Here is a 21,299-nt window from a genome sequence, read left to right on the forward strand (position 1 = left end):
AGAGAGCTTGTGGCTTCCTCTCAGCTCTTTAGGAAATTAAACTTTTATAAGCAGAAAGGTTTCTGGGCTCTCGGCTCCCCGCCACAGGAACCGCAGCCCAGCCTGTGCCCGCACCCTGCCCGCTGCCTGCTCCCCTGCAGGGAGGGACGGGGGCTGGACGCCTCAGCCATGGGCTGAGGCAATGGCAGGGACAGAGATGTGGCTGCCCATGACCTTGGTGTCATCCTTGACCTGGAAATCTCCTTCTCCTGCTTCGCCAGTGTTGCACTCCTGCCTGCGGCCACCTCCCGCAAGGTGCACGGCGCAGCGCCGACCCCGCTGACACCTTTGGCCAGGCTGGGGCTGCACCCCGTGCTGTCACCTGCTGCCACGTCACCCATGACGTCCCAGCACCCAAAATGCACCCTCCATCCCACCAGGAATGCGTGGTGCCTCCAAAGCTGGAGCTCATAGGGCATAGGAGGCCCAAAACACCAGCAGGCATTGACAGCACTGCCTGAGTCACGCTGCCCATGCTGGCACCAGCCTCCAGCAGCAGACACCTTCGGCCCACCTGGCACTGCGGGCACACTGGGCTGCTTCCCCCAGGGACATCACCCACAGGTCCTCTGAGTCCCTGAGCCCAAAGGTGGTGGCAGTGCCACCATCAGCCTGTGCTGCCTCCCACCAGCACAGCCTCACACTGCCACATCCCTCCACATAACCAGCTGCCCCTAAGCCCTGATCAGGATCTGGCCCCATCCCTACTCCCTGACAGCAGCTCTCCCCATCCTCCCCTCACCCTCCATGTGGGGTGTCCCCTTTGCACCCCACTTGGGGCAAATACTGGGGAGTGAGACCCTCCAGCCTGGGACACCTGGCCATGGGGGACTGGGAGGGGGGAGGCTCTGGGCGGGATGGAGGCCTCTGCCTGCCTGTTGAATTATTCAGGGATGGCATTAACTTATAAATGAGTGTGTTTGACTGATTTTGTGGTTGATGTACAGATAAATTCTAATGAAAGACAGCTACAAGATTTTAAATTATTAATTAGACTGCCACTTAACAAAGCCTATTTGGCACTCTATTTCCTTGCTTAACAAGACAAAAACTTTAAGAATAGGTTTTGCATTAGCCCACAGGCTCTTCTATTTGCATTTTGTTTTTCTAGCTCCAGAAATGAAAGCTGTACATCTTGACCTTAACAGGCTACCCGTGGTGGGATGCAACCCAGCCAGCAGCCCTCCTGCTTGCCTCCACCTTAGGCTCCCGATTTCTCAGCCTGGATGATGCTTTTCCTGCAGCCAAGAGTAACCGGGGCTGCTCCGAGGAGTCGGGGTTTGTTCTCAGGATTGCCAGCCCGGTTGGGTTTTAACATCGCTGAACAAAGCTGAGGCAGGAGCCAGAGAGAACACCCGAGCGCGCGGCCCCGCAGCCACAAGGTGACATTACCCCCCAGTGGGAACAAAACCCATCCCCGGGGTGGGAGCCAGAGCTCTGCTTTGCCCCGGGGGTCCACGTCCCGACGCGGGAGGCTGCGGGCACCGCGTTGGCACCTTCTCCCGCTGCCGGAGCCTCGCCAGAGAAGGGCATGTGGTGGCGGTGGTGATGAGGGCTGGGCCCGGGGCTGCCCTCTCGCCGGAGTGTGGGACGGGAGCAAGGGGGTCCGGCCGGAGTCCCCCTGCACGGCGCCGATGTCCCCGGCATCTCCCCGGCTCCGGCCCGGGCGCAGCGAGGCCGGGGGTCCCGCACCCCTGACCCTCCCCCTCCGCGCCGGACCCCCCGGGAGGGACGGCTTCTCCCCTCGCTGTGATGTCAAAAAGCTCCCCTATGATGTCCCAGGCGGTTGCCATGGAGATAACGTGATGTCACGGCGGAGTGAATCTTCTCGGGGCGGGGGGGGGCGGAACGGGACGGCTCGCCCCAACTTCCCCACCGAACCCCCCGCGTCCCCCCGGTGAACCCCGGTTCCTCTTCCCTCGCCCCGGGAGACGAGCACCAAGCTTCGCCCCGCGCCCGCCGCAGCCCCGTTGCCTCCGGGACCCGCCGTACCCCGATGCCCGCGGGACCCACCGCGTCCCCGGTCCTGCGGGACCCGGCGCCCGCCGTCCCTTCCCCCGCTCTCCTCCCCTCCCCGCCTCCCCCGCTGCTCGTCGCGCTGCGCTCCCGCCGTGCGCCGCCGATGCCGCTCCCCGGGGAACCCGGGGGGTGCCCGAGCTTCGGCGGCGGCAGCGGCGCCGGTAACGCGGCGGAGGCGGCGGGGGGGGGCGCCCGGCGGCGCGGCCCCAACTTCGGCGGGGAGACAAACTTCGGGGCCGGCCCCGCTGCCTCCGGTGCCCGCCGGTACGCGGTGCCCTCCCGGTGCGGCTCTCACCTTGGCGGAGCATCTTGGAGCCGGGGCGGGCGCGGTCTCCCGGCGGCGGCGGCGGCGGCGGCGCTCAGAGCCGCGGGCGCGGCGGCGGCGAACGGTGGCGGCGGCGGCAGCGGCGGCTGCTGCTGCACCGGGAACGCGGAGCCGGGGCCCGGGCGAGCGGCCCCCGCGGGGGCATGGCGGGCCGAGCCGCAGCGGCACCGGGGAGCGCCGGCCCCGGAGCACCGGGGAGCGCCGGCCGCGCCTCTGCCCGCCGCGCGTCCCGCCGCCGGCTTTTAGGGGGGAGCCGCCCCCTCGGGGCTGGGGCCGCCGCCGTCCCCCACCCCCTCGGGCACAGCCTATAAAGGGGCGCCCGGTGCCGGTGCCGCGCTGCCTGCAGCGGCGGGCAGGGTTGGGCAGGGCGGGGCGGGGCAGCGACGGGGCGGGCAGGGCTGGGCAGGGCTGGGCGAGCCCGGCCGGGTTCTCCCCCCTCCTCCGCCGCCGCCGCCGCCTCTCCCGCCTCCCGTGGACAGTTCGTGAAAGTGCCGCTGCTCCCGTTCCCGGTGCCGCCCTTCCCCTCCGCCCCACCGGGGGGGATGGCCCAGCGTCGACCCTTCCGGGGCTTTCTGATGCCCCCGGCACCGACTGTTACACACGCCCCTCCGCCGTCGTGTTCCTGCACCTCGAAGCACTGGTATCCCACCGAGGCTCTGCCCCACCGTACTCCCCCTGCCTGCCGGGATCGTGGCTGTCCCCGCTGTCCCGATTGTCCAGCACCTTTCTTACTGTCCCCACCATCTCTTCCTCTCTTTGCCGTCCGCTCTTCTCGTCCGTATCCCGGGGTCTCTCCGTGGCCCTGCCACCCGATCGGGGTCCCCGCTGTCTCCTCCTCACCGGCATGGTCCCTGCCGGCCCCTCCGCTGCCCTCCGCTCCTCATCGTCCCCTCTGCGCTACTGGATCTCTGCGATCCCACCGGGATCACGGATGCCTCGCCGAGAGTTCTGCTGGTTCCCTTCGCCCTGCTCTCCCCCATCTCCACTTTCCCTGCTCTCCACACCGGAACCCTGCTGCTCCCCCCACCCCAGACTATCCGCGGTGCCCCCGGACGATCCCTCCCGCCCATCGAGAGCCCCTCTCGACTCCTCCTCTCTGAGATCCCGTTATCCCACCGGGAGCGCTGCTGTTCTCACTCCTCACCGGGATCCCCTCTGTCCCCGGGGGGTCCCCGCTGTTTCCCCAGTCCCCTGCTACCCCCGGGGATCCTTCCTGTCCTACCCCTCGCAGCGACTTAAGGTCTGTCCCGCGACACGAGTGTGTGTGTGATGTTACAGTGACCCGTCCCCCCTGTCCCGTGTCTATATTAACTCTGGGACCGACATCTGCCAGCACCGAGTGACAGCGTGGTGATGCCCGACGTGACGGGGTACAACCTCACTATCGCAGCGCTCGGCACACCCCAACCTCACCCCCAACCATCCACTCGCCACCATGCCGAGTCCCATCTGATCCCCACCGCACCGCCCGTCCCGTCGAGACCCATCGCTCCCCCCACCACCAACCACCCACACCCCCCCACTCGATCTCTCGGCCGGCGACTGCTCTGGCCTAGCGCGGGGCTCGCTTAGTGCTGCCTTCCCGCCTTCACGTGCGCCAGAGCCATGGCGGCCTCCGTCAGGGCCGGGAGCGCGGATCCGGTGCCCGCCGCGGGTGGGACGAAGCCCGGTCAGTGCTGGCTTCCCGGTGGTCGAACTGGGTTCTATTTCGGTTACCAAGGCGAAGGAGGCCGGGATGGTGGCGGGGGAGGCCGGGACGGTGGCTCCGCCACCGTCCCGGCCTCCCCCGCCACCGTCCCGGCCCAGCTGGTCCTTTGGCTGTTGGCCCGTGGGCCGTGCGGGGAAGGATTCGGTGGCTCATGAGTGCCGGTGTTGGGCTGGAAATAGTGAATAATCCCCCTGCTGTCACTCCCCCGCCGCTCTTCGGCTTCACCGAGCTGTAAGGGGGCGGTTGCTGGCGGGGGCCGGCATTGAGGATGAGGCTCCCGGGGACGGGCTCGGTTCACCCGATGCCGTTGCCCTTTCTCCCCCTACATCCCCCTTCCCCGTTTCGGTGGGGTGACGGGATGCCTTCGATGGGGGGATGAGGGATGAGTTATGGGGGGGAGGGTTGTGCGTGGTAACCCCTCAGCTTCGGTGGAAGCCAGCCCCACTCATAGCGTTTTGTTTTCAGGATGTTTTCCCCCCTAAAATGATGCGATTTGCCCCTAATGTAGAAAACAGAAACACATTCCCTTCTCCTGCTCTGTTATCCCCCAGGGATTGACATGAGGAGGCAGCAAAGATGCTGGTGACCCATCATGGATGGGCTGCACCTGCCTGGTTATCCCTCCGGGGAGAGGGTGGCATGAGGAGGCAGCAAAGAAGCTGCTGACCCGTGGGGTGTGGGATTCCCCCCGCGTTTGTCCCACAGCCCGAGGCCCTGTGCGACGAGCGGCGCAGCAGGTCCCTGAGGACATCCTGAGTAACGTGGAGCTGCAGGAAGCAGTGGAGGCTCTGCCCCGAAACTACAACTTCGAGATCCCCAAAACCATCTGGAGGATCCGGCAGGCTCAGGCCAGGAAGGGTGAGCAGCAGCCCCTGGGAGCAGGGGCTGAGGGGTTTTGGTGCTTCAGTGAGGTGGGATGGTGCTGCTGAGCTCACTGGTCAGGATGGGACCCGCTCAGGCTGGAGCATGAGGTTGGGGCAGAGATGGTACTGAGCTACCCAGCTTGCTCTGGCATGTTTAGACTCTGCCTTGGCAAGCTCAGCTCCCCTCGAGGTGGGTTAATAGATCTGTATCTCTGGATTATAATCACATCGGACAGGACAGGTTGAGCTGCATGGACCTGTCAGCTCTTGAGATGTGTCTGGGATGCCAGCCAGGTCCCTGCTGCTCTCCTTTCTCCTCTCTCCCTGTGCTTTCCTGCCACATTGCCAAGGCTGGGCAGGGGCAGCCCCACATCACCCAGGCCTGGGGGGCTGCTGGAGGCCACACTGTGCTTTGGTCTGAACCTTCCTTGGAAGGGAGGAGCTGCTGCAGCCCCGGGAGGGTGCAGAGTGGCTGTGGCAGCCCTGGAGCAGACTCTGTGGTGCTGCCCAGTGGTGCCAGGGCTGTGTGCCCACCCCAGCCTCTGCATCCCACCGTGTCTGAGCCAGCTCTGGGTGCATCATCAGTTCCAGGCACCAGAGCACGGAGCCTTCTGCTCCAGCCTCGGGATGTCAGCAGCACCTTCACCGTCTGTCCACAGCAGCTCGCGGGATTGTGTGGCAGGAGGGGCTCGGAGCAGAGCTGTATCCACCCGGGAACGTCTCTGCCTGCTGCCTCCGAGCTGGCAGGGGCTGGCAGGCGTCGCGGGGGGCGTTGGGGAGCCGCTGCCGGAGCCGGTCCGTGCTGCGATGCCCGCGGTGGCCGCGGGGCCGTCCCGGCTGCGGTGCGGGAGGCGGAGCCGCCCATCCGGCCGTGTCGGGGCCGCCCAGCCGTGCCGCTCTGCCTTCCCTTGCCGTGTTTTGCTGCTTGGCACCTCCTAATTAAATGTAAATATGCGGCTGGGATTTAGGCTCGGGAGCTGGGAACCGAGCCCGTCAGGCAGCCAGCCGTGCTGGGATTTAACAATCTCAGCGTGCAGAGCCCAGCCAGGGGCTCGTTGCTGGGGGAACGCAGCCTCCTGCCGAGCTGCAGCCAGCCCTGCCTGCACCCTGCCTGCTGGGGGGGTTTGGGGAGAGGGGGCTGGGGGTGTCACCCCCTATTCACATAGGGCCATGCTGGCAGGAGGGTGACCCAGCTGCGGGGTGCAAAGCTGTTGGCAGGTTCTGCTTCTTAGTGGCTGTCTGGGTTGGAGGACAATCCCAAATGGTCTCACATGGGTTGAGGGATGGTGGGATGCTGAGCTACCTGGCCCTGGTGGGTTGGACAAGGGCTTTGTGCAGCTTTCCTTGTGCCCTGGGCTTGGAGCAGGGGGAGCCCACTTGGGACAGGTCTTCATACAGCAGTCTGGGCTTGGCATTGGGGGGATTTCTGTGGGAGGGGGATGTGGGAAGGGAGTTTGGGTAGATATCACTGGAGCTGGGATGTCTTAGTAACGGGATTAATGAGGCCTGCACCATTTACCTCCCCCAGCATGGTCCCTGCTCTTCCCAACCACCCTGGTGGGACCCACAGGGGGCTTGGTGCTGAGCCCCAGGTTCTGGGGGAAGACCATCTGGGCCACAGAGGCAAAGGAATTGCTCTGAGCTGCAAGGAGGGGGCAAACCAGGAAACACAATTCCTTAATGAATAAATTCCTTCCCCCAGTGTGTGGTTGATGGCCACCCTCCCAAAACAAGGGGAGACGCAGGCAAGGGAGGCGCAGAGAAGGGCAGTGAGGACGATCAAAGGTTTGCAACAGCTTTCTGTACAAGGAGAGATTAAATAGATTTAGATCCTTTAGCTGGAAAAAAAAAGGAGGTGAACAAAGTGTGGAATATGATAGAGGGATATAGAGCTGTGAGTGCTGCAGAGAGGCTCCATGGGGGATGGTTACTCATGGCTCTTGCCGCGGGAGAAGCAGGGGCACGCGGTTGTGTTCTCAGGAGCGGGTTTAAAATCAACAAAGTACCTTTTCGTGTGCAGCACTTAATGAAAACGTGCCAGTCATTACTGAGGGAAGCAGCAGTGGGTTCAAAAAGGGATGAGGTGTGTGCACAGGGCCAGGTGTGGAGGCAGAATCACCTGCAGCCCGTCTGCCGGAGCCACTGTGGGTTTGGGCCAGTTTCTGGCTGTTTTGAGGAGGGTGGTTCTGCAGCTGCAGGGTGTGAATCCCTACTCCAGGCTGGCCCCTCCTTACCCTGGGGCTGTTTCTCTTCCCAGTGGCCCTGCAGATGCCAGAAGGGCTCCTCATGTTTGCCTGCACCATCGCTGACATCATTGAGCGGTAAGACAACAGCTTTTCTGCACTTCGCTGCCCTGATGAAGGGATGGGGCTGCTGCCGGGAATGGGGTGGCCCCTGGGCAGGATGAGGCCCAGGGCTACTGCTGAGGAGGATGTGGGGAGCCCAGGCATGGCAGTCCTCATGGGGACACCCTGGCTTCACAGTGTCTGCTGCTCCAGGGCAGTCCATCTCCCCACTGGCATGGCCCAGAGGGGGTGACTGCAAGCAGTTCTTTTTGAGTGGCCCCTTCCCTGTGACTCCCCTCCTTCTTTTCTGTGCCCCTTGGGAGGCGGGGTTGGAGGCACCAGAGAGGAGCTGGGCTCTGCAGCAGCAGCCCATACAGGCACCTAGGCAGAAACTGGCCATAATCTCCTCACTGCCGAGTGCTTCTCCCTCCCCACCGACAGCTTTCTCCCCGCCTCTGCTGCCCCTTCCCCAGCCCCTCTCTGTTTTCTCGCAGTGAATTAGTGCTAATAGCAGCGCGTGCCTCGGCTGCCATCGGGGTCGTGGCACTCATTAGTCAGCTGCCTTCCCGGGGCGAGCCGACTCCCCTCCCCTCCTCTCCTCTCCCTCCCCGCCGCCGGGAGCCCAGCAGCCGCTGCCGCGCCGGGGCGGGGTGGGGATGAAGGGAGCCGTGCCCGCGGGCTTTGTCCCCTCTTTACCGTGGTTTTTGTGCCCGTTTTGCCATCGGGAGCGCGGGGGAAGGTGGGCACGGGCAGGGGATGGATGCGGGGGGCAGAGGGGACGGGTGCGAGCGCGGGCGGCTCGGCGTGGGCCGGTCCCTTTAAGCGGAGCTGCCTCCTCGCTGGCTTTGGCACCCAGCCGCTTTCATGTCTCCGACTTCAAAGGCAGAGGATTAAGGGGCTCTTTTATCTGAATGAAACCTTAAGCCTCACTTCCCGGTGGATGCCGGGGCGCTGCCAGCCCCGCTGGACTCACCCTCCCAGCCAGGGGCCGAGGAGGGGGCTGCTGGGGGCACACGGGCGCTGCTTGGGGAGAGGTGCCGTGGCCAAGAGCGGGATGTGGCAGGACTGGTGGGTTGGTGGTTGGATGAGGGATGGCTTCGAGGCTGAGCAGGAGGGCTGTACCCTTCCCTGGCAGCACCCAGAGACACCCCAGTGCCCGCTGTACCACGTGCCATCCGTCATCCAGTCTGGGATGGTGGCTGTGCCAGCACCAGCGCTGCTGGAGGATCAGGACCGTGGGCAGGATTGAGCCCTGGCTCTCAGGGCCATGTTTGGGACCCAGTTTTGTGTCTGAGTGGGGTGTGAATCTGCAGTCGCCTCGTTAGTGCTGGCCTGTTCCTGCCATTAATATTCATCGCTGGCATTAATGTGGAACCGTGGCTCGGGCTCTGCTCCTGCTGTGGCCCTTCTCACCCTGCACCAGGGCCAGACCAGCCTCTGACGTGACAGGAATCGCTGCTGCCATGGGCTCCAGTGCTGACTGCCCTGGCCAGGCTGGGGACAGGGGGCTCAGAGTGCCATTAGCCCAGGGGACATGTCCCCTTCCCACGGGAGACAGGGGGCTGAGTGTGCTGAGGATACCTGTGCCCACGTGCTCAGTGAGCAGCCCCTCTCCTCAGCCCACTCTCACAGCCATGCTGGCAGGATGCTCTGGGGGTGCCACTGAGCTCCACCTCCCCTGGTGAGCCCGAGGCTGGTGCCCAGTCCCTGTGGGTGTTCTGCCTTGTCTGACACTGCCCAGACTGAATCTTTATCCCTTCCACTAGAGCTGCCTTTTAATAAACCATGTGTGCCTTGGCCTGGGGGTGCTGGGGAGGGCCCAGAGCAGGATCGTGGCCTCACCCCACAGGCAGCTCACAGAGGATGTGGCAGTGCTGTCTGTGTCCATCTGTCCTTGTGCAGGGGTTGGTGGTGTCACCGTGTCCCCCACTGCAATTTAGGACCAAATAGGCCCCCGGGGAGCCCCAGCAGGGACAAGGAGAGGAGGGGGCTGCCAAGTGGAGCCCTCCCTCAGTGTTTTGTCTGGGTTTCCCAGTGTTGCAGTGGCTCTTGCTGAGCCCCGAGGGGCTGCAGGGATGAAGATGTAACCCAAGTGTCACAGCAGCAGCTTTGAGAGAGGCCGATGGGCTACTTCCCCTGCAGCCTTTGAAACTGGAGAGCACCCTTCAGCGTTGGCCAGCGTGAGGCCCGGTTAATGAACGTTAATAGGTTTGTGATGATGAAAGCTGACAAGGGGTGAGTGGGGGGCAGGCAGGGGCTGGGGGGCTGCTGAGCTGGTGGGGCCAGGGGGCTGCTGAGCTGGCAGGGGCTGCCGAAACCACATCACGACGCTCCGGCGGCACCTTCCAAATTGGCTGCGTTTGTCACGGCTGATGCAGCTCAGCAGAGGGCAGCTCGTGCTGGGGGGCGGCTGCGTGGAGAGGAGCGTGGGGAGGGGGCTCAGACCCCGGCTCTGGGAGGGAGGCAGCCCCTCAGCCCACTCGCCAGCGTGCCAGGGAGGTGGCAGCAGTGCCCCCTGTGCAGCCCAGCTCAGGCGGGGGTGGAGAGGACACGCGTGCAGCCGTGAGCAGACCCCTCCTGTCTCCTCCCCACATCCCCCCAACCACCAACCCTGGCAGGGTTGGAGCAGCCAGATCAGCTGGGCTGTCAGCTGGGCTTTTGATTCCTTGTTAATAAAGTCGGCTGTCAGGCTTTGCAGCTGCTAATCCCTCCGTCTCCCCGTGCCGTCACGGGGCCAGCAGCTCCTGCTAATCAGCCGTGGCTCGGTGGTGGGGACAGGCAGGGACACCCTCAGTGGCAGGGACACCCTGGTCTCCCTCTGCCGCCGTGGCCTTGGCAACTGATGGCTTTTGAGCATCTGGGTGAGGTGGTGCTGGTGGTGTGCACAACATCCCAGTGATCACAGTGTGCCCAGCAGCCTACGAGGATGTTACAGAGTGACAGAGGGTCTTGAATTGTCTCTGGTTGAGGAGCAGATAGTTGAAGGTTGTGCAGCTCTGGCACGTGGCCAGCAGCTGGGATAGTGAGGACAAAAACCAGCCTCTGAGGGCTGGTGGGTGGCAGGACAGGGGCACCAAATTCCCTGGACAGGTTGGATCTGCAATGTGGCACTGAGCAGCATGGCACCAAGTGCCACAGAAAGTCCCAAAGGGCTGTCCTGGGATGCTAGGCAGAGGTGAGGATCTGCTCTTGAGGACACAGTGCCATAAGGCTGCCTTCCCTTCTCCCCTCATCCTTTGAGGCCGAGCTGGAGGCACTGGCAGTGGAGTTTAATCACCATCATTAACCGCACAACGGCATCGTTAGGGAGAATGAAGTTCTCACTTCACTGGAGATGTCTAAAACCTCAGCCCCAGGCAGTGATGCTGTTGGGGAGGGACTAGAATCTGTAGGGCTGTCACCTCCCAGAGCTGCTGGGAGCTGCACCAACGGGCAGCTCTGTGGCCTGGCCATGGGGAAGAGGGGACAGGCACATGTGGGCACGGGATAGCCACTGTGGCAAAGCCACCACCACGTGCTGGGCTTTCACTTCATCTTACTGTGGGGCCTTTTTTTTGCAGTTACAAGGCCAGCAAAGCTGGAATACCCCTGAGACATGCCCTGTGGACTGGGGGGGTTGGCCCTGGCACCTGCAGTGAGGACAGAGGGGGAAGGCCCCTCAGGGCTGTTCCTGGGGGGCTGTGGGGACACTCACCTCGCCCCATCCTGACCCAGTTGCCAGTGCCCTGGGGGCCCTGAGCCCTGTGCCCAGCTGCACTGGGGCTCTTCCAGCACCGTTTGCAGGAAAATTGCAAACTCGTTATTTTAATTACGTGCAGCCTTCCTGTGCTAATGAAGTTGGGAATCTGGTAATGGGGCTTGGTGAGTGGCTTCTCTGCTAATTAAGCACATTGTTCTGTGCTCAGCTTCCCCCCTTCCTCCACCTCAGCACAGCAGCACCCAGTGGCACCAGTCTCTGGGATGGGCTGGGCTTGGGTGCCACAGGGCAGGCAGTGGGGTTTGTGAGGCAACTGTGGGGCTGTTTCCCTCTGAGGGGGACAACATGTGGGGTATTTAACCCTCTTGCTTAAACCCATGGGTTTCCCAGCAGGGAGGTGACAGCCTTGTCCCAGTGTGACTGTGCTGTGAAGGGCCATGTGCAGGCAAGGCAGGTGGCTGTGGAGCAAGGAGCCCGTGCTCCTTGTCTCCATCCCCAGTGGGACACACAGCTCCCCAGCATCTCAGTGTCAGCTCCATCCCTGGCAGCCTCATGGTGCCAGGCCTGGCCACTTTCAGCTCAGTCCCTGCAGCCCCCTCTTTGCCCTGGAGAGTGGCTCTGCTTCACAGGTTGAGGACCAGCACGGTATCATTCACGCTGCCACGGCATCAGGGGACCCACTGCTCCTGCCAGCAGCAAATGCTTTCATTTATTTGTCAAGAGGCTGAGATAAATCAGGGCTGCTCCAGCATTTTCAGCCCTCAAGCTTATCCCTGGGTCACTGTCACCTCCATCCTTCGCTGACCAGGGCAGATTGGGGCTGGAGGGTCCCCATGGCTGGCATCAGGGCTGGGCCCTGTCCTGCCCAGCTCTGCATCCTGCCAGTGCAGAGCGTGGCACTTTATAAATGGGATTTGGGGAGCCATCTGTTAAAAGGAGGAGATAATGAATTAGGGGGAGATGAGAAAAATGCTCAGGCCGGGTGGTTTTTCAGAATGAGCCGGGCTTTGCGGGACGTAAAAGATGAATAACCTCCCCATGTGTTCAATATTCATGAGCTCCCAGCTGTAGTGAGCAGCTCTGCGCTGGCTGGGGACAGCCCTGGCACCGTGTCCCCCCTGCCAGCACACTGCTGGGACCCATCCACGGCTGGGGTGAGTTGCAGAAGCACCCACAAGGACATTCCCGTGGCTGCCTCTCGCCCGTGTCCCAGTCCGGGCTGCTCGGCGAGTGACTCCCCGTCCTTTGGCGGTGGCTGGTGGCTGCTAATTGATGTTTCCTTCCTCTGTAGTTTGATGAAAGGCTCTGGCGACTCCAAACTGATTAAAACATCAAGGGGAGGCCCCTGTGCTTGCCTTTGATTTGTCTCAAGAGATGATTGCTTGGCTCTGCTCCGCCGTCCAGCCCGGCCGGCGCGGGTCACCCGGTGCGTGCCGTCCTGGTCCCTCTGTGCCTCTGACCGCTGGGCTGCCAGCACCCTTCCAGCCTCAATGGCCACACCACAGGGCTCCCTCCTCACCTGGCATCATCCTTTGCCCTCTTTGCTCTTTCCTTGCCCTTGGCTTTGCTCCCTACAGCCAGAGCAGGTCAATTCCACGTGGCTGGGCCGGGGGCTCAACCCTCTCTCCCTGCCCACGGGCCGGTGGCCACGCAGTGCCAGCTGCAGAGGCCACGGGTGCCTCCACCAGCCTCTGCCCTCCTCCCTCCTCTGTTGCTATTTCACTTTCTTGCTCTTCACCCCCAGGGACTTTCTCTGGGGTTTGGGCCAATTTGCATACATTTTAATCTATAAAAAATTAAGCGGCGCTGGCTGCTCTGAGTCAGACCTCCCCGTCCTGAATCTTAAGGAGCTGAATAATTTTCCACTTTTGCTGAGATGTGTGGAGTCTGATTCATGTTCATCTCATCACCTCTCATTAGAGGAGGGGGCTGGGGGTTGGTGGGGTTGGGGTGGGAGGAGGTTGGGGAAGAGCCTTCTGGAAGCTTCACCGGCAGCCCCCAGCCCCACGGCAGCAGAGGAGCCGTCCTCCTGCCCTGGCTGTGCTGGCAGTGAGGGGCACAGGAGTTTGGGTGCTGCCAGGATCTGATCCATCCTCTGCCTCCCCAACCCTTGGCACGCTGCAGGGCGATGCCAGCGTTGAAGCCACGAGGTAGCAGGGCTGGCTTTGCCCCCTCTCCTTGGGGATGCTCCAGCAGAGCTGCTCCCCTGTCCCCCCTCCCCTGGCGCTGACGGATAGACCGGAGCTGTTAATATTCAGCACGCTCCGCCATTTCTCCACCTTCTGCCATCTGCCCAGCTCTGCCCACCATTTCTATTCTTGCTGCCGACGTAACGCTCCCTGCCTGGCGCTCAGGGGGGAGTGTGCGGGACCCTGGCCCCCAGCCAGCACCAGGGGGGTGTTGTGTGTGGGGGGAGTGGGGGGTGCTGTGCCAGGGTACCCTCCTCCTCAACCCTTTTGCCCCGTCCCCTTGGCACTTCTAGCTGCTGGTGTAAATAAGGGATTAGCAGCTGGTTGAAGCATCCCCTCCAGGCAGCAGGGCTTTGTCATCGCTGTACCTGCTCTCATCCTTAAACTACCACTGGCAGCTGGCTGGGAAGGCAGCCAAGCTAATAATCCCCCAAAATGGTGCAATAAAATACCCACAAAGGTGGTGCCTTTAAATCTTGCCAGAGCCCCGGCTTTGCTGCCCGGGGCTGGGTGGGCTTGGGGCTGGAGCACCGGGATGCCAGAGCAGGGATGGAGGAGCAGCATCAGCGTTCACTCAGTGCTTTTCCTTGCCAAGTGCCACCTAAGCACCAGCTGCTCCTGGAGCACACCCAGCTTGGCCTAAGCAGCACCCGTGGGTGACACAGCTGGGCAGGGGCTGGGGTGCAGTGACTCGTGTGGTGCCCAGGCGCAGGGTGGGACGGTGGCTCAGGCTGGCACAGCTGGAGGTGCAAGGGTGGCTGTCCTGCCCATCCCAGTGGCTCTGGTCCCCACAGCAGCAGCAGTGGTGGCCCCACGCTGCGCTGGGTCTCGCTGTGCTTGCCTCCCTCCGTGCTGGAGCAGGGGGAAGCTGGCAGCGGGCTGTTTGACGAGCGGATAATCCGCTGAATTGCAAACAGCTTTCCCCAATTGAAGAGGCGGATTTACCGCTCTCCAGCTTCATCATGTTGACATCTCGGAGAGTGGCCAGTGCTCATCCTCCTGGGCAGCACGGGATGCCCTGTGAGCAGTGTGCCATGGGGCTGGGGGGGGGGCTGTGTGATGGGACCCTCACTGTGCTGCCTCCCCTCAGGTTCACCAGCGCAGAGGCGATGGTGATGGGCGACGTGACCTACGGCGCCTGCTGCGTGGATGACTACACGGCCCGAGCCCTGGGCGCTGACTTCTTGGTGCACTACGGACACAGCTGCCTGAGTAGGTGACACTGGGCACCTGGGGTGATGCCAAGGCAGCCTTGTGTGGCCCTGCAGAGCCCAGTGCTGCTGCTGCCACTGTGTTGTGCCGAGCCGAGTGGCTCCTCGCCCTGCTCGATGCCAGCTCAGAGACATAGTGCCAAGGGCTAATCCCTTCCCAAAGGGATTTCTGTTCTGCAGCCTCAGTTGGGGCCAGGCTGGCTGGGCAGCTGCTCAGGAGCAGGATTTTGGGGGGCAGCAGGTTGTGCTCATCCCACAGCACTCAGACACGTGCCGACAGCAGCACGGCTCTGTTTGGCAGGACCCCGCTTGCCTAGGAGCTGTTGATGGGGATGGGGCTGCTCTCACTCCCCCCCCACAGCAGTGGGCTTTGGGAGAAATCCCCCCAGCACACTCTGGGGAAGGCAGCTTTTCAGGGAAAGGAGAAGGCAGCTTTTCGGGTGCAGCACAGGCTGGGTGGGGAAGGGAGGAGGAGGCTGTGTGCTCCCCAGGCGGACGGTACTCTGGATCCTGTTGCCATGGAAACTGCACTGCTGTCCCAGATGCTGCTAACTTTGAAGTCCACCCAGGATGGAATCAGCCCAAAAATAACAATAAGACGCTCTGGGTTTTAAGGTGGATCAGCAGAATTGCTGTAGCGAGTGGCAGGTGTGTGCATCCCTGCTGCCACCACTCTCCCAGCACCTGGCAGCCTTCCTGGACGTTTATGGGGCCATATAAATGGATTTGAAAAATTGAATCAGGCACAGTATGAAATACAGACTCCTCAATTGAGAGCTCAGTCCTGAAAGCAACGTCAGTGCGAGTGTTCATGGTGATAGATATCTGTGCTGGGTGCTTTGTTAGGGAAGGAGGGTTATGGGCACCACTGGAACAGGGAGCTCAAAACCTCTGGTTAGTAGCCTGCTGAATGAACAATGGAGAGGATGGGGCTGTATCCAGTGGTGCTCAGTGCAAGAGCCAGGCTGCTCTAGGGGATGGGAATCACAGGAGTCACATCTGGAGCTCCCTGTAGGGACAGGCAGTGGCTGTCACCAGTCCAGCCGCCATCCATTGCCCGTGGCCGTGTGGTCCTTGCCTGTGCCAGGCTGGATGGGTTTCAGGGCACCCCACCAGGTGCTGAGAGGGTGCTGGGCTCACTTGGGGCTGCCTGGGGTGCTGTGGCCAGGACACATCCCCACACTGCACAGCAGCACCTTGCCCTCTCCCCCCCAGCCCCACGTGCCCCACGGGAGGGAGTAATTTGCACTTAATTGTGATCAGGTGAAGAGCACTGAAATGGGAAGTGAACGTGGAGCTGTGGATCGATGTGGGCTCTGTGTACTTTAATTATTCACTTAATCGTGGTGACACAGGCTTCTTAGCACCGGGGGTAATTAGATTTGTGTTCATTGATTCCCCAGGCTGCCATTATCCAGAGAGAAACGAGCGGGTGCTCTCCACAGCTCCCATCTGCACCCTGTGCCTGGGGTGCCAGTGCAGGCAGAGAAGTTGCACAGCCCAGCCTGACCTGCTCACACCAGAGTGGTTGGGAAACAGGGAGCCTCACCAACATACTTTATCCCTCAGGGGATCACCCAGACCCCAAGTGTGCCCCACACTCACACTCTCTCCCATTCTCTCACCAGTCCCCATCGATGCCACACGGGGGCTGAAGATGCTCTACGTGTTCGTGGACATCAAAATCGACGCGTCCCATTTCCTGGAGACCATCCGCTTCAACTTCCCAGCAGGCACCTCCCTGGCCCTGGTCAGCACCATCCAGTTCGTCTCCACGCTGCAGGTGAGACAGGGACCCTGGGCAGTGAGGAGCTTTTACCTCTTCCCCCCCACCTTGGCTCTGGCTCAGTCTCTCCCTGCCCCAGCTCTGCCGCCTCGGGGTGCTGGTGCCGCCGGTTCCCCTCTGACGAGTGGCTGTGATAACATGCTGCTGCCGTAACGTTGATCAAGTACTTTATAATAACTCTGATCAATGTTTCATGGCAGCACCCCTCCCTCCCCAGCTCCCCTGGGAGCTGCTCTGTAAATGTCAGGGCAGGCTGTGGAGCACTTGGCATTTTGATGCAGTGCCAGGCAGCGCCAGGGGAAGCTCCGGTGGGTCTGTGTGTCTGCCCCCCGACCGGCTGCCCAGGCAGGACGGGAGGAGATGAATGAGCCTCTTGAGCCACATCTGTCTAAACACGGGGCCATGCAAGCGTTGAGTGTTTTCCCTTTGTCTTTTAATTGATACGTTGGCTGAGCCTCGCTGAGCATCTCAGAGCCCTTTCCCTCTGTGATGGTGCTGCCTTGAAGCAGACTGGCTCCCCTCCTGTGCTGGGACACAACAGCACAGCCATTGCTACTGCTGTCCCCATGGAGCTGGGACTATCAGGGCTGGGGAGGTCCCCAAGGGTCCCCAGCAGTGCCTCAGTCACAGTCTGTCCCCACTGACCTCACATCTCCCGCAGGCAGCATCCCAGGAGCTGCGCTCCCACTACAAGGTGTGTGTGCCCCAGTGCAAACCACTATCCCCAGGGGAGATCCTGGGCTGCACGTCACCTCGGCTCACCCAGGACACAGATGCCATCGTGTAAGTACATGGGGTCTCCCAGAACCCTCCTGCCTGGCCATGGGGTGCTTCAAGGGGGGTGCAGCCAGGGATGCCCATGGGCCCCCTCCAGCTCCCCACACCGCTGGGAGTGGCGTGTGCTCGTAGCACAGAGGAAATAATTGAGTCGTATATCAGAACAGATAATAGATGGAAGGGCGGGTGGGTAATTGGAAAAGACAAATGGCCAGGGCCAAACATCACAGCAACATTAATTTTATTTAAGGACAGCAAATTAGAGGGAGCACTTCGCTTCCTATCACCTAATTATTTTAGGTAATGGAAATGCTTAATGTACTGTGAATACAGTGCTCTGCAGAATAAATAAACACAAAGCCCCCACCCTTGGGGGGAGCTGAGGAGCCCAGGGGTGGGTTGGAGCCCTGCTGAGACCCTCTTTTCCTGCCTTTCCAGGAGCCACTGTGTGCCTGGTGCCTTTGGGTGCGGGGAGCAGGGCTGGGGATCGGCACGCACTGGGGCAGTGTGAGCTCTGGCTTCACCCTGAGCCACAGCAGGGTGGAAGGAGAGGTGCTGCTTTCCACCTCTCCCCAAAGGGACTGGGGAGCAGGGAGGGGTGGCTGGGCTGGGCTGAGCGGTGGGTCTGGCCCTGCCGCAGGTGCCAGCGTCCCCCCCGTGTTGTTATTTTCTTCCCTCTCCTCCCCCCGCCCCGTCTCTGGGGCTAACTTTTGCAGACAAATTAGCTTTGATCTCCCAAAATGTCATTCTCCAATTAAGGGCAAAATCTAGTCAAGTTTTACGTCTGAATTCATTTTCCAAGCCCTCACTCCATTAGGGCAGCTGAATGAAAGGCTTTGAAATGTAATTGCTGACTTGAAATCCGATTAGAAATGGAAGCAGCAACGTCTAGAACCAGACGTTGAGATGGAGCAGCTCTTGGCCACCCTATACCCGTGTGAGATCCTTCCTCACCCTGAACACAAACACCTCTCCCACCCCAGTGTGCCCAGGGGGCTGCACAGAGCCTGTGCCCGCTGCCCCTGGGTCCTGGCACAGGGGTTTGGGTTGCTGGCGTCTCCACACGCTGCGGTTTGGGAAGTGGCAGGCATGTGAGTGCTGCTGTTTCTCCAGTGCCACAGCTCTTCCCTCCCTTCTCTGCAGGTATTTGGGTGATGGACGCTTCCACCTGGAATCCATCATGATTGCCAACCCTGGGATCCCTGCTTACAGGTACAGGAGCAGCAGTGAGCACAGGCAGGGGAGGGGAGATGAACACCAGCCCTTTACTCAGCCTGAATATAAACATTTTGACAAGTACCTATGAAAGCTGGTGGAGGTGCAGCCATTAGAGCCAGGCTGCTGCAGGCAGAGGCCATAAAGCTCGATGATGAGGCCCCTGAAAGCAGATGAAATATCAAGAGTGAAAGGCTGGGCCCATTTGGTGAAATCTGAATTGCTTAGCAGGTCGTTTGTTACCGAGGGAGGCACCAGCAGGTTTATGGTGCTGCCCAAACTCGAGTGGGATTTGATTAAAATTCTCCTTGTCAAACAAAGCAACAAATCAAAGGGGTTTTTTTTCATAATTGATGAGCTGAGGATGGGGTGAGGTTGGGTGGGGGGTGAGAAGCTGAGCAGGGAGCCCAGGCTGTGCTGGCTTCTGAGGGGCTGTGGTAGGACACTCACCTCATCCCTGCCCTCAGCCAGAGGGAGAGATGCTGTGGGAGGCAATTAGTGCTAATGAGGGATGGGCATCATTAAGGGGCAGGTGATAGGGTTTGTGTGAGCCTGATTCTGCCTTACAGGTATGATCCCTACAGCAAAGTCTTCTCCCAGGAGCACTACGGCCACGAGCGCATGTGCCAGGCTCGGCAGGACGCCATCCGCACCGCCGCCGGTGCCCGCTGCTGGGGGCTCATCTTGGGCACCCTGGGACGTCAGGGCTCCCCCAGCATCCTGCAGGTACTGGCCCCTTCCCCATAGTCCTTGTCTGGGTGCTGGGCACCGCTCCTGGGCTGGAGGAAGGAGCGGTGAGCAAAGGCAGCATCAGCACCCTGGGCGAGGGCAGACCTGGCACTGGCCAGCATCTGCGTGCCCCTGAGCTGAGTGAGCAGGGCAATTAGCAGCCATGAGGGAGGCTGGACAAGGGCTCATTAAACCTGTCCCTGGCTGGGGAGAGTTGGCAAGCCTTGGGGATGCCCCCCCCCCCCCCAAGGCAGCTCAGCAATTAATTCCCTGGGTTTGTTTTAATTGGATGAACTTGCGACGTGGTTCACTGTCGCTGCTCAGCCGCTGCACTGGCGCCCGGGCTGGGGGAGGGCAGCAGCACCACAGCATCCTGCCCCGTGGCAGTGGGGTGCCCTGAGCCCAGCAGCTCCACTCACACCCAGAAATTCTGGAGGGGGAAGCACAGGTGAGTTTTGGGGCAGTGCAGGGACCTGTGGGCACAGCGAGGTGCCTGCAGTGTTGGGCAGGACACAGGCACGGCTAGGGATGGCTGGGCAGGGAGTGATTAGTGCTGGCTACAGAGGACAAGGACATCCCTGAGCTCTCCTGGGCTCCTCTCCTCCTCCTGTAGCCGCTGGCCACAGCCAGCCCACGGCAGGCAGCATCCCAGGGAAGGCAGCTGCTAACGAGAACAGATTGTTGTCATTGAGCAGTAATTACTTCATTAGGCTGAGGCACACGCTGGGGAGAGCTGGGCACAAGCTGGAGCAATGGTCGAGGTCCCTCTCCCTGTGCCTGGCCTGCAGGGCTGTGGGGCAGAGCTGACACCCACAGAGGGCCTGATGGCCAAGAAAAGCCTGTGGGCAGGGCTTGGGGGGTTTGCCAGGGGGTCTGTCTGGGCTCCCCTAAACACTTACCCGGGGTGTCTTTTCCTTCTACAGCACTTGGAGTCACGTCTCCGTGCCCTGGGCCGGCCCTTTGTGCGAGTGCTGCTGTCTGAGATCTTCCCCAGCAAGCTGCAGCTCTTCCCTGACGTGGATGTGTGAGTGCTGCTGACCCCCCTCCAACCCCCACCCTGGGGGTGCTCAAGGTGCCCCGTCCCAGTCAGAGCCTCCAGTTCCCATTGTCCTGCTGCCAGCTGAGCTGATGCTGTGCAGCCCTGCACGTGCTGTGCCCGCAGGGTGGGCAGGGGAGGGTGGTGTCAGGGTGGCTCTGGCACAGTAGGGCCCTCACCCCCTTAGCCTCTCCGCTCCCTTCCTGCTGAGGGGCTTCACTGCAGCTCGTTCCTCCCCAAATGCTCATCCCCATCCATTGCTGTGTGCTTCCTCTCCAGGTGGGTGCAGGTGGCCTGTCCCCGGCTCTCCATCGACTGGGGAGAAGCTTTCAGCAAGCCCCTGCTGACACCCTACGAGGTGAGCACCCCCTGCCCGTTTTGGGGGCACCAACCCTGGTTTGGGGGGATGCCCCAGAGCCTCCTGCAGAGCTGCTGGGATGTCCCTACAGCCGGGCAGCATCCCCTCCTCTCCCCATGTGTGCTCCCTGAGTGCCACTGGCAGCTCTTCCCAGGGCTGTGAGCTTCATCCCAGCAGTGCCCTGCTTGGCACTGCCAGCTTCACCTACAATGGCCATCACTCAGTGACTCAGCTCCTTGTCCCTCCCCTCCCAGGCTGCCGTGGCTCTGCGGGATGTGGAGTGGCAGCAGCCTTACCCCATGGACTTCTACGCCAGCCAGTCCCTGGGGCCGTGGACGGCGAACCACAGCGGCACCCAGCGCCCACGCCACGGCCCGGCCGCACAGGTGGGCACCGGGGCGTCACCGGGGCAGGGGCGTCCTCACTCCATCCTGCTGCTTCTGCTGGCTGTGGGGGGCTGGAGGGGACGGGCAGTGGGAGGTCGGTGCGGGTTGAGTGCCCGGTGCCATGTGCCACAAGCGCCACCCTGTGGCTCCGTTCCCAGTGCTCCGGGACGGGGCCGGCGCCGGCGAACACCCGCCCCCCGGGAGGGGGGATCCCCCAGCCCTGCCCCACGGGCCGAGCGCGGGCAGGGGCCGCGGCCCCCTCCTCACGCCCCTCTTCTGTGCTGCAGGGGAAGCCGCCCGCACCCGCCGCCCCGCCGGACGGGGAGGAGAAGGGGCTGAGCCCCGGCGGCCCCGCAGCCCCCTGAGCGCCGCCCCCACCCGTCCGACCGCCGCAGCGCTCCGGGGCCCGGCGTGGCTCAGGGTAAGCACCGCCGCGGAGAGGGACACGGCCCGTGCCTCGGCCGGCCCCAGGACTGTGGCGTCGGGGCAGGGCCGGGTCGCTGCGGGCTCGGCGGCCGGGACGGAGGACGGGGGTCCGGGGGGTCCCGGCGGGTCCCGTCCCGCGCAGCCCCGCCCCGTCCAATCAGCGCCGGCAGCGGGCGCTCCGTCCCGCGCAGCCCCGCCCAATCAGCGCCGGCAGCGGGCGCTCCGTCCCGCCCAGCCCCGCCCCGTCCAA

At 62.2% G+C, this 21,299-nt stretch overlaps 1 protein-coding gene across 1 annotated transcript; it reads left to right on the forward strand.

Annotated features, from left to right (window-relative positions):
- The first annotated feature begins 3,988 nt into the window (after nucleotides 1-3,988).
- On the forward strand, nucleotides 3,989-21,289 carry DPH1 (diphthamide biosynthesis 1). Its single transcript, XM_062012654.1, has 12 exons — nucleotides 3,989-4,052; nucleotides 4,797-4,949; nucleotides 7,212-7,275; nucleotides 14,216-14,337; nucleotides 15,965-16,119; nucleotides 16,784-16,905; nucleotides 18,043-18,111; nucleotides 18,684-18,840; nucleotides 19,767-19,867; nucleotides 20,159-20,237; nucleotides 20,492-20,623; nucleotides 20,911-21,289. The coding sequence occupies exons 1-12, from the start codon at nucleotides 3,989-3,991 to the stop codon at nucleotides 20,986-20,988; spliced, it is 1,296 nt and encodes a 431-aa protein (XP_061868638.1). The 3' UTR covers nucleotides 20,989-21,289.
- The last annotated feature ends 10 nt before the right edge of the window (nucleotides 21,290-21,299 follow it).

Source organism: Colius striatus, chromosome 20 (assembly GCF_028858725.1).
Source record: "Colius striatus isolate bColStr4 chromosome 20, bColStr4.1.hap1, whole genome shotgun sequence".
Taxonomy (NCBI): domain Eukaryota; kingdom Metazoa; phylum Chordata; class Aves; order Coliiformes; family Coliidae; genus Colius; species Colius striatus.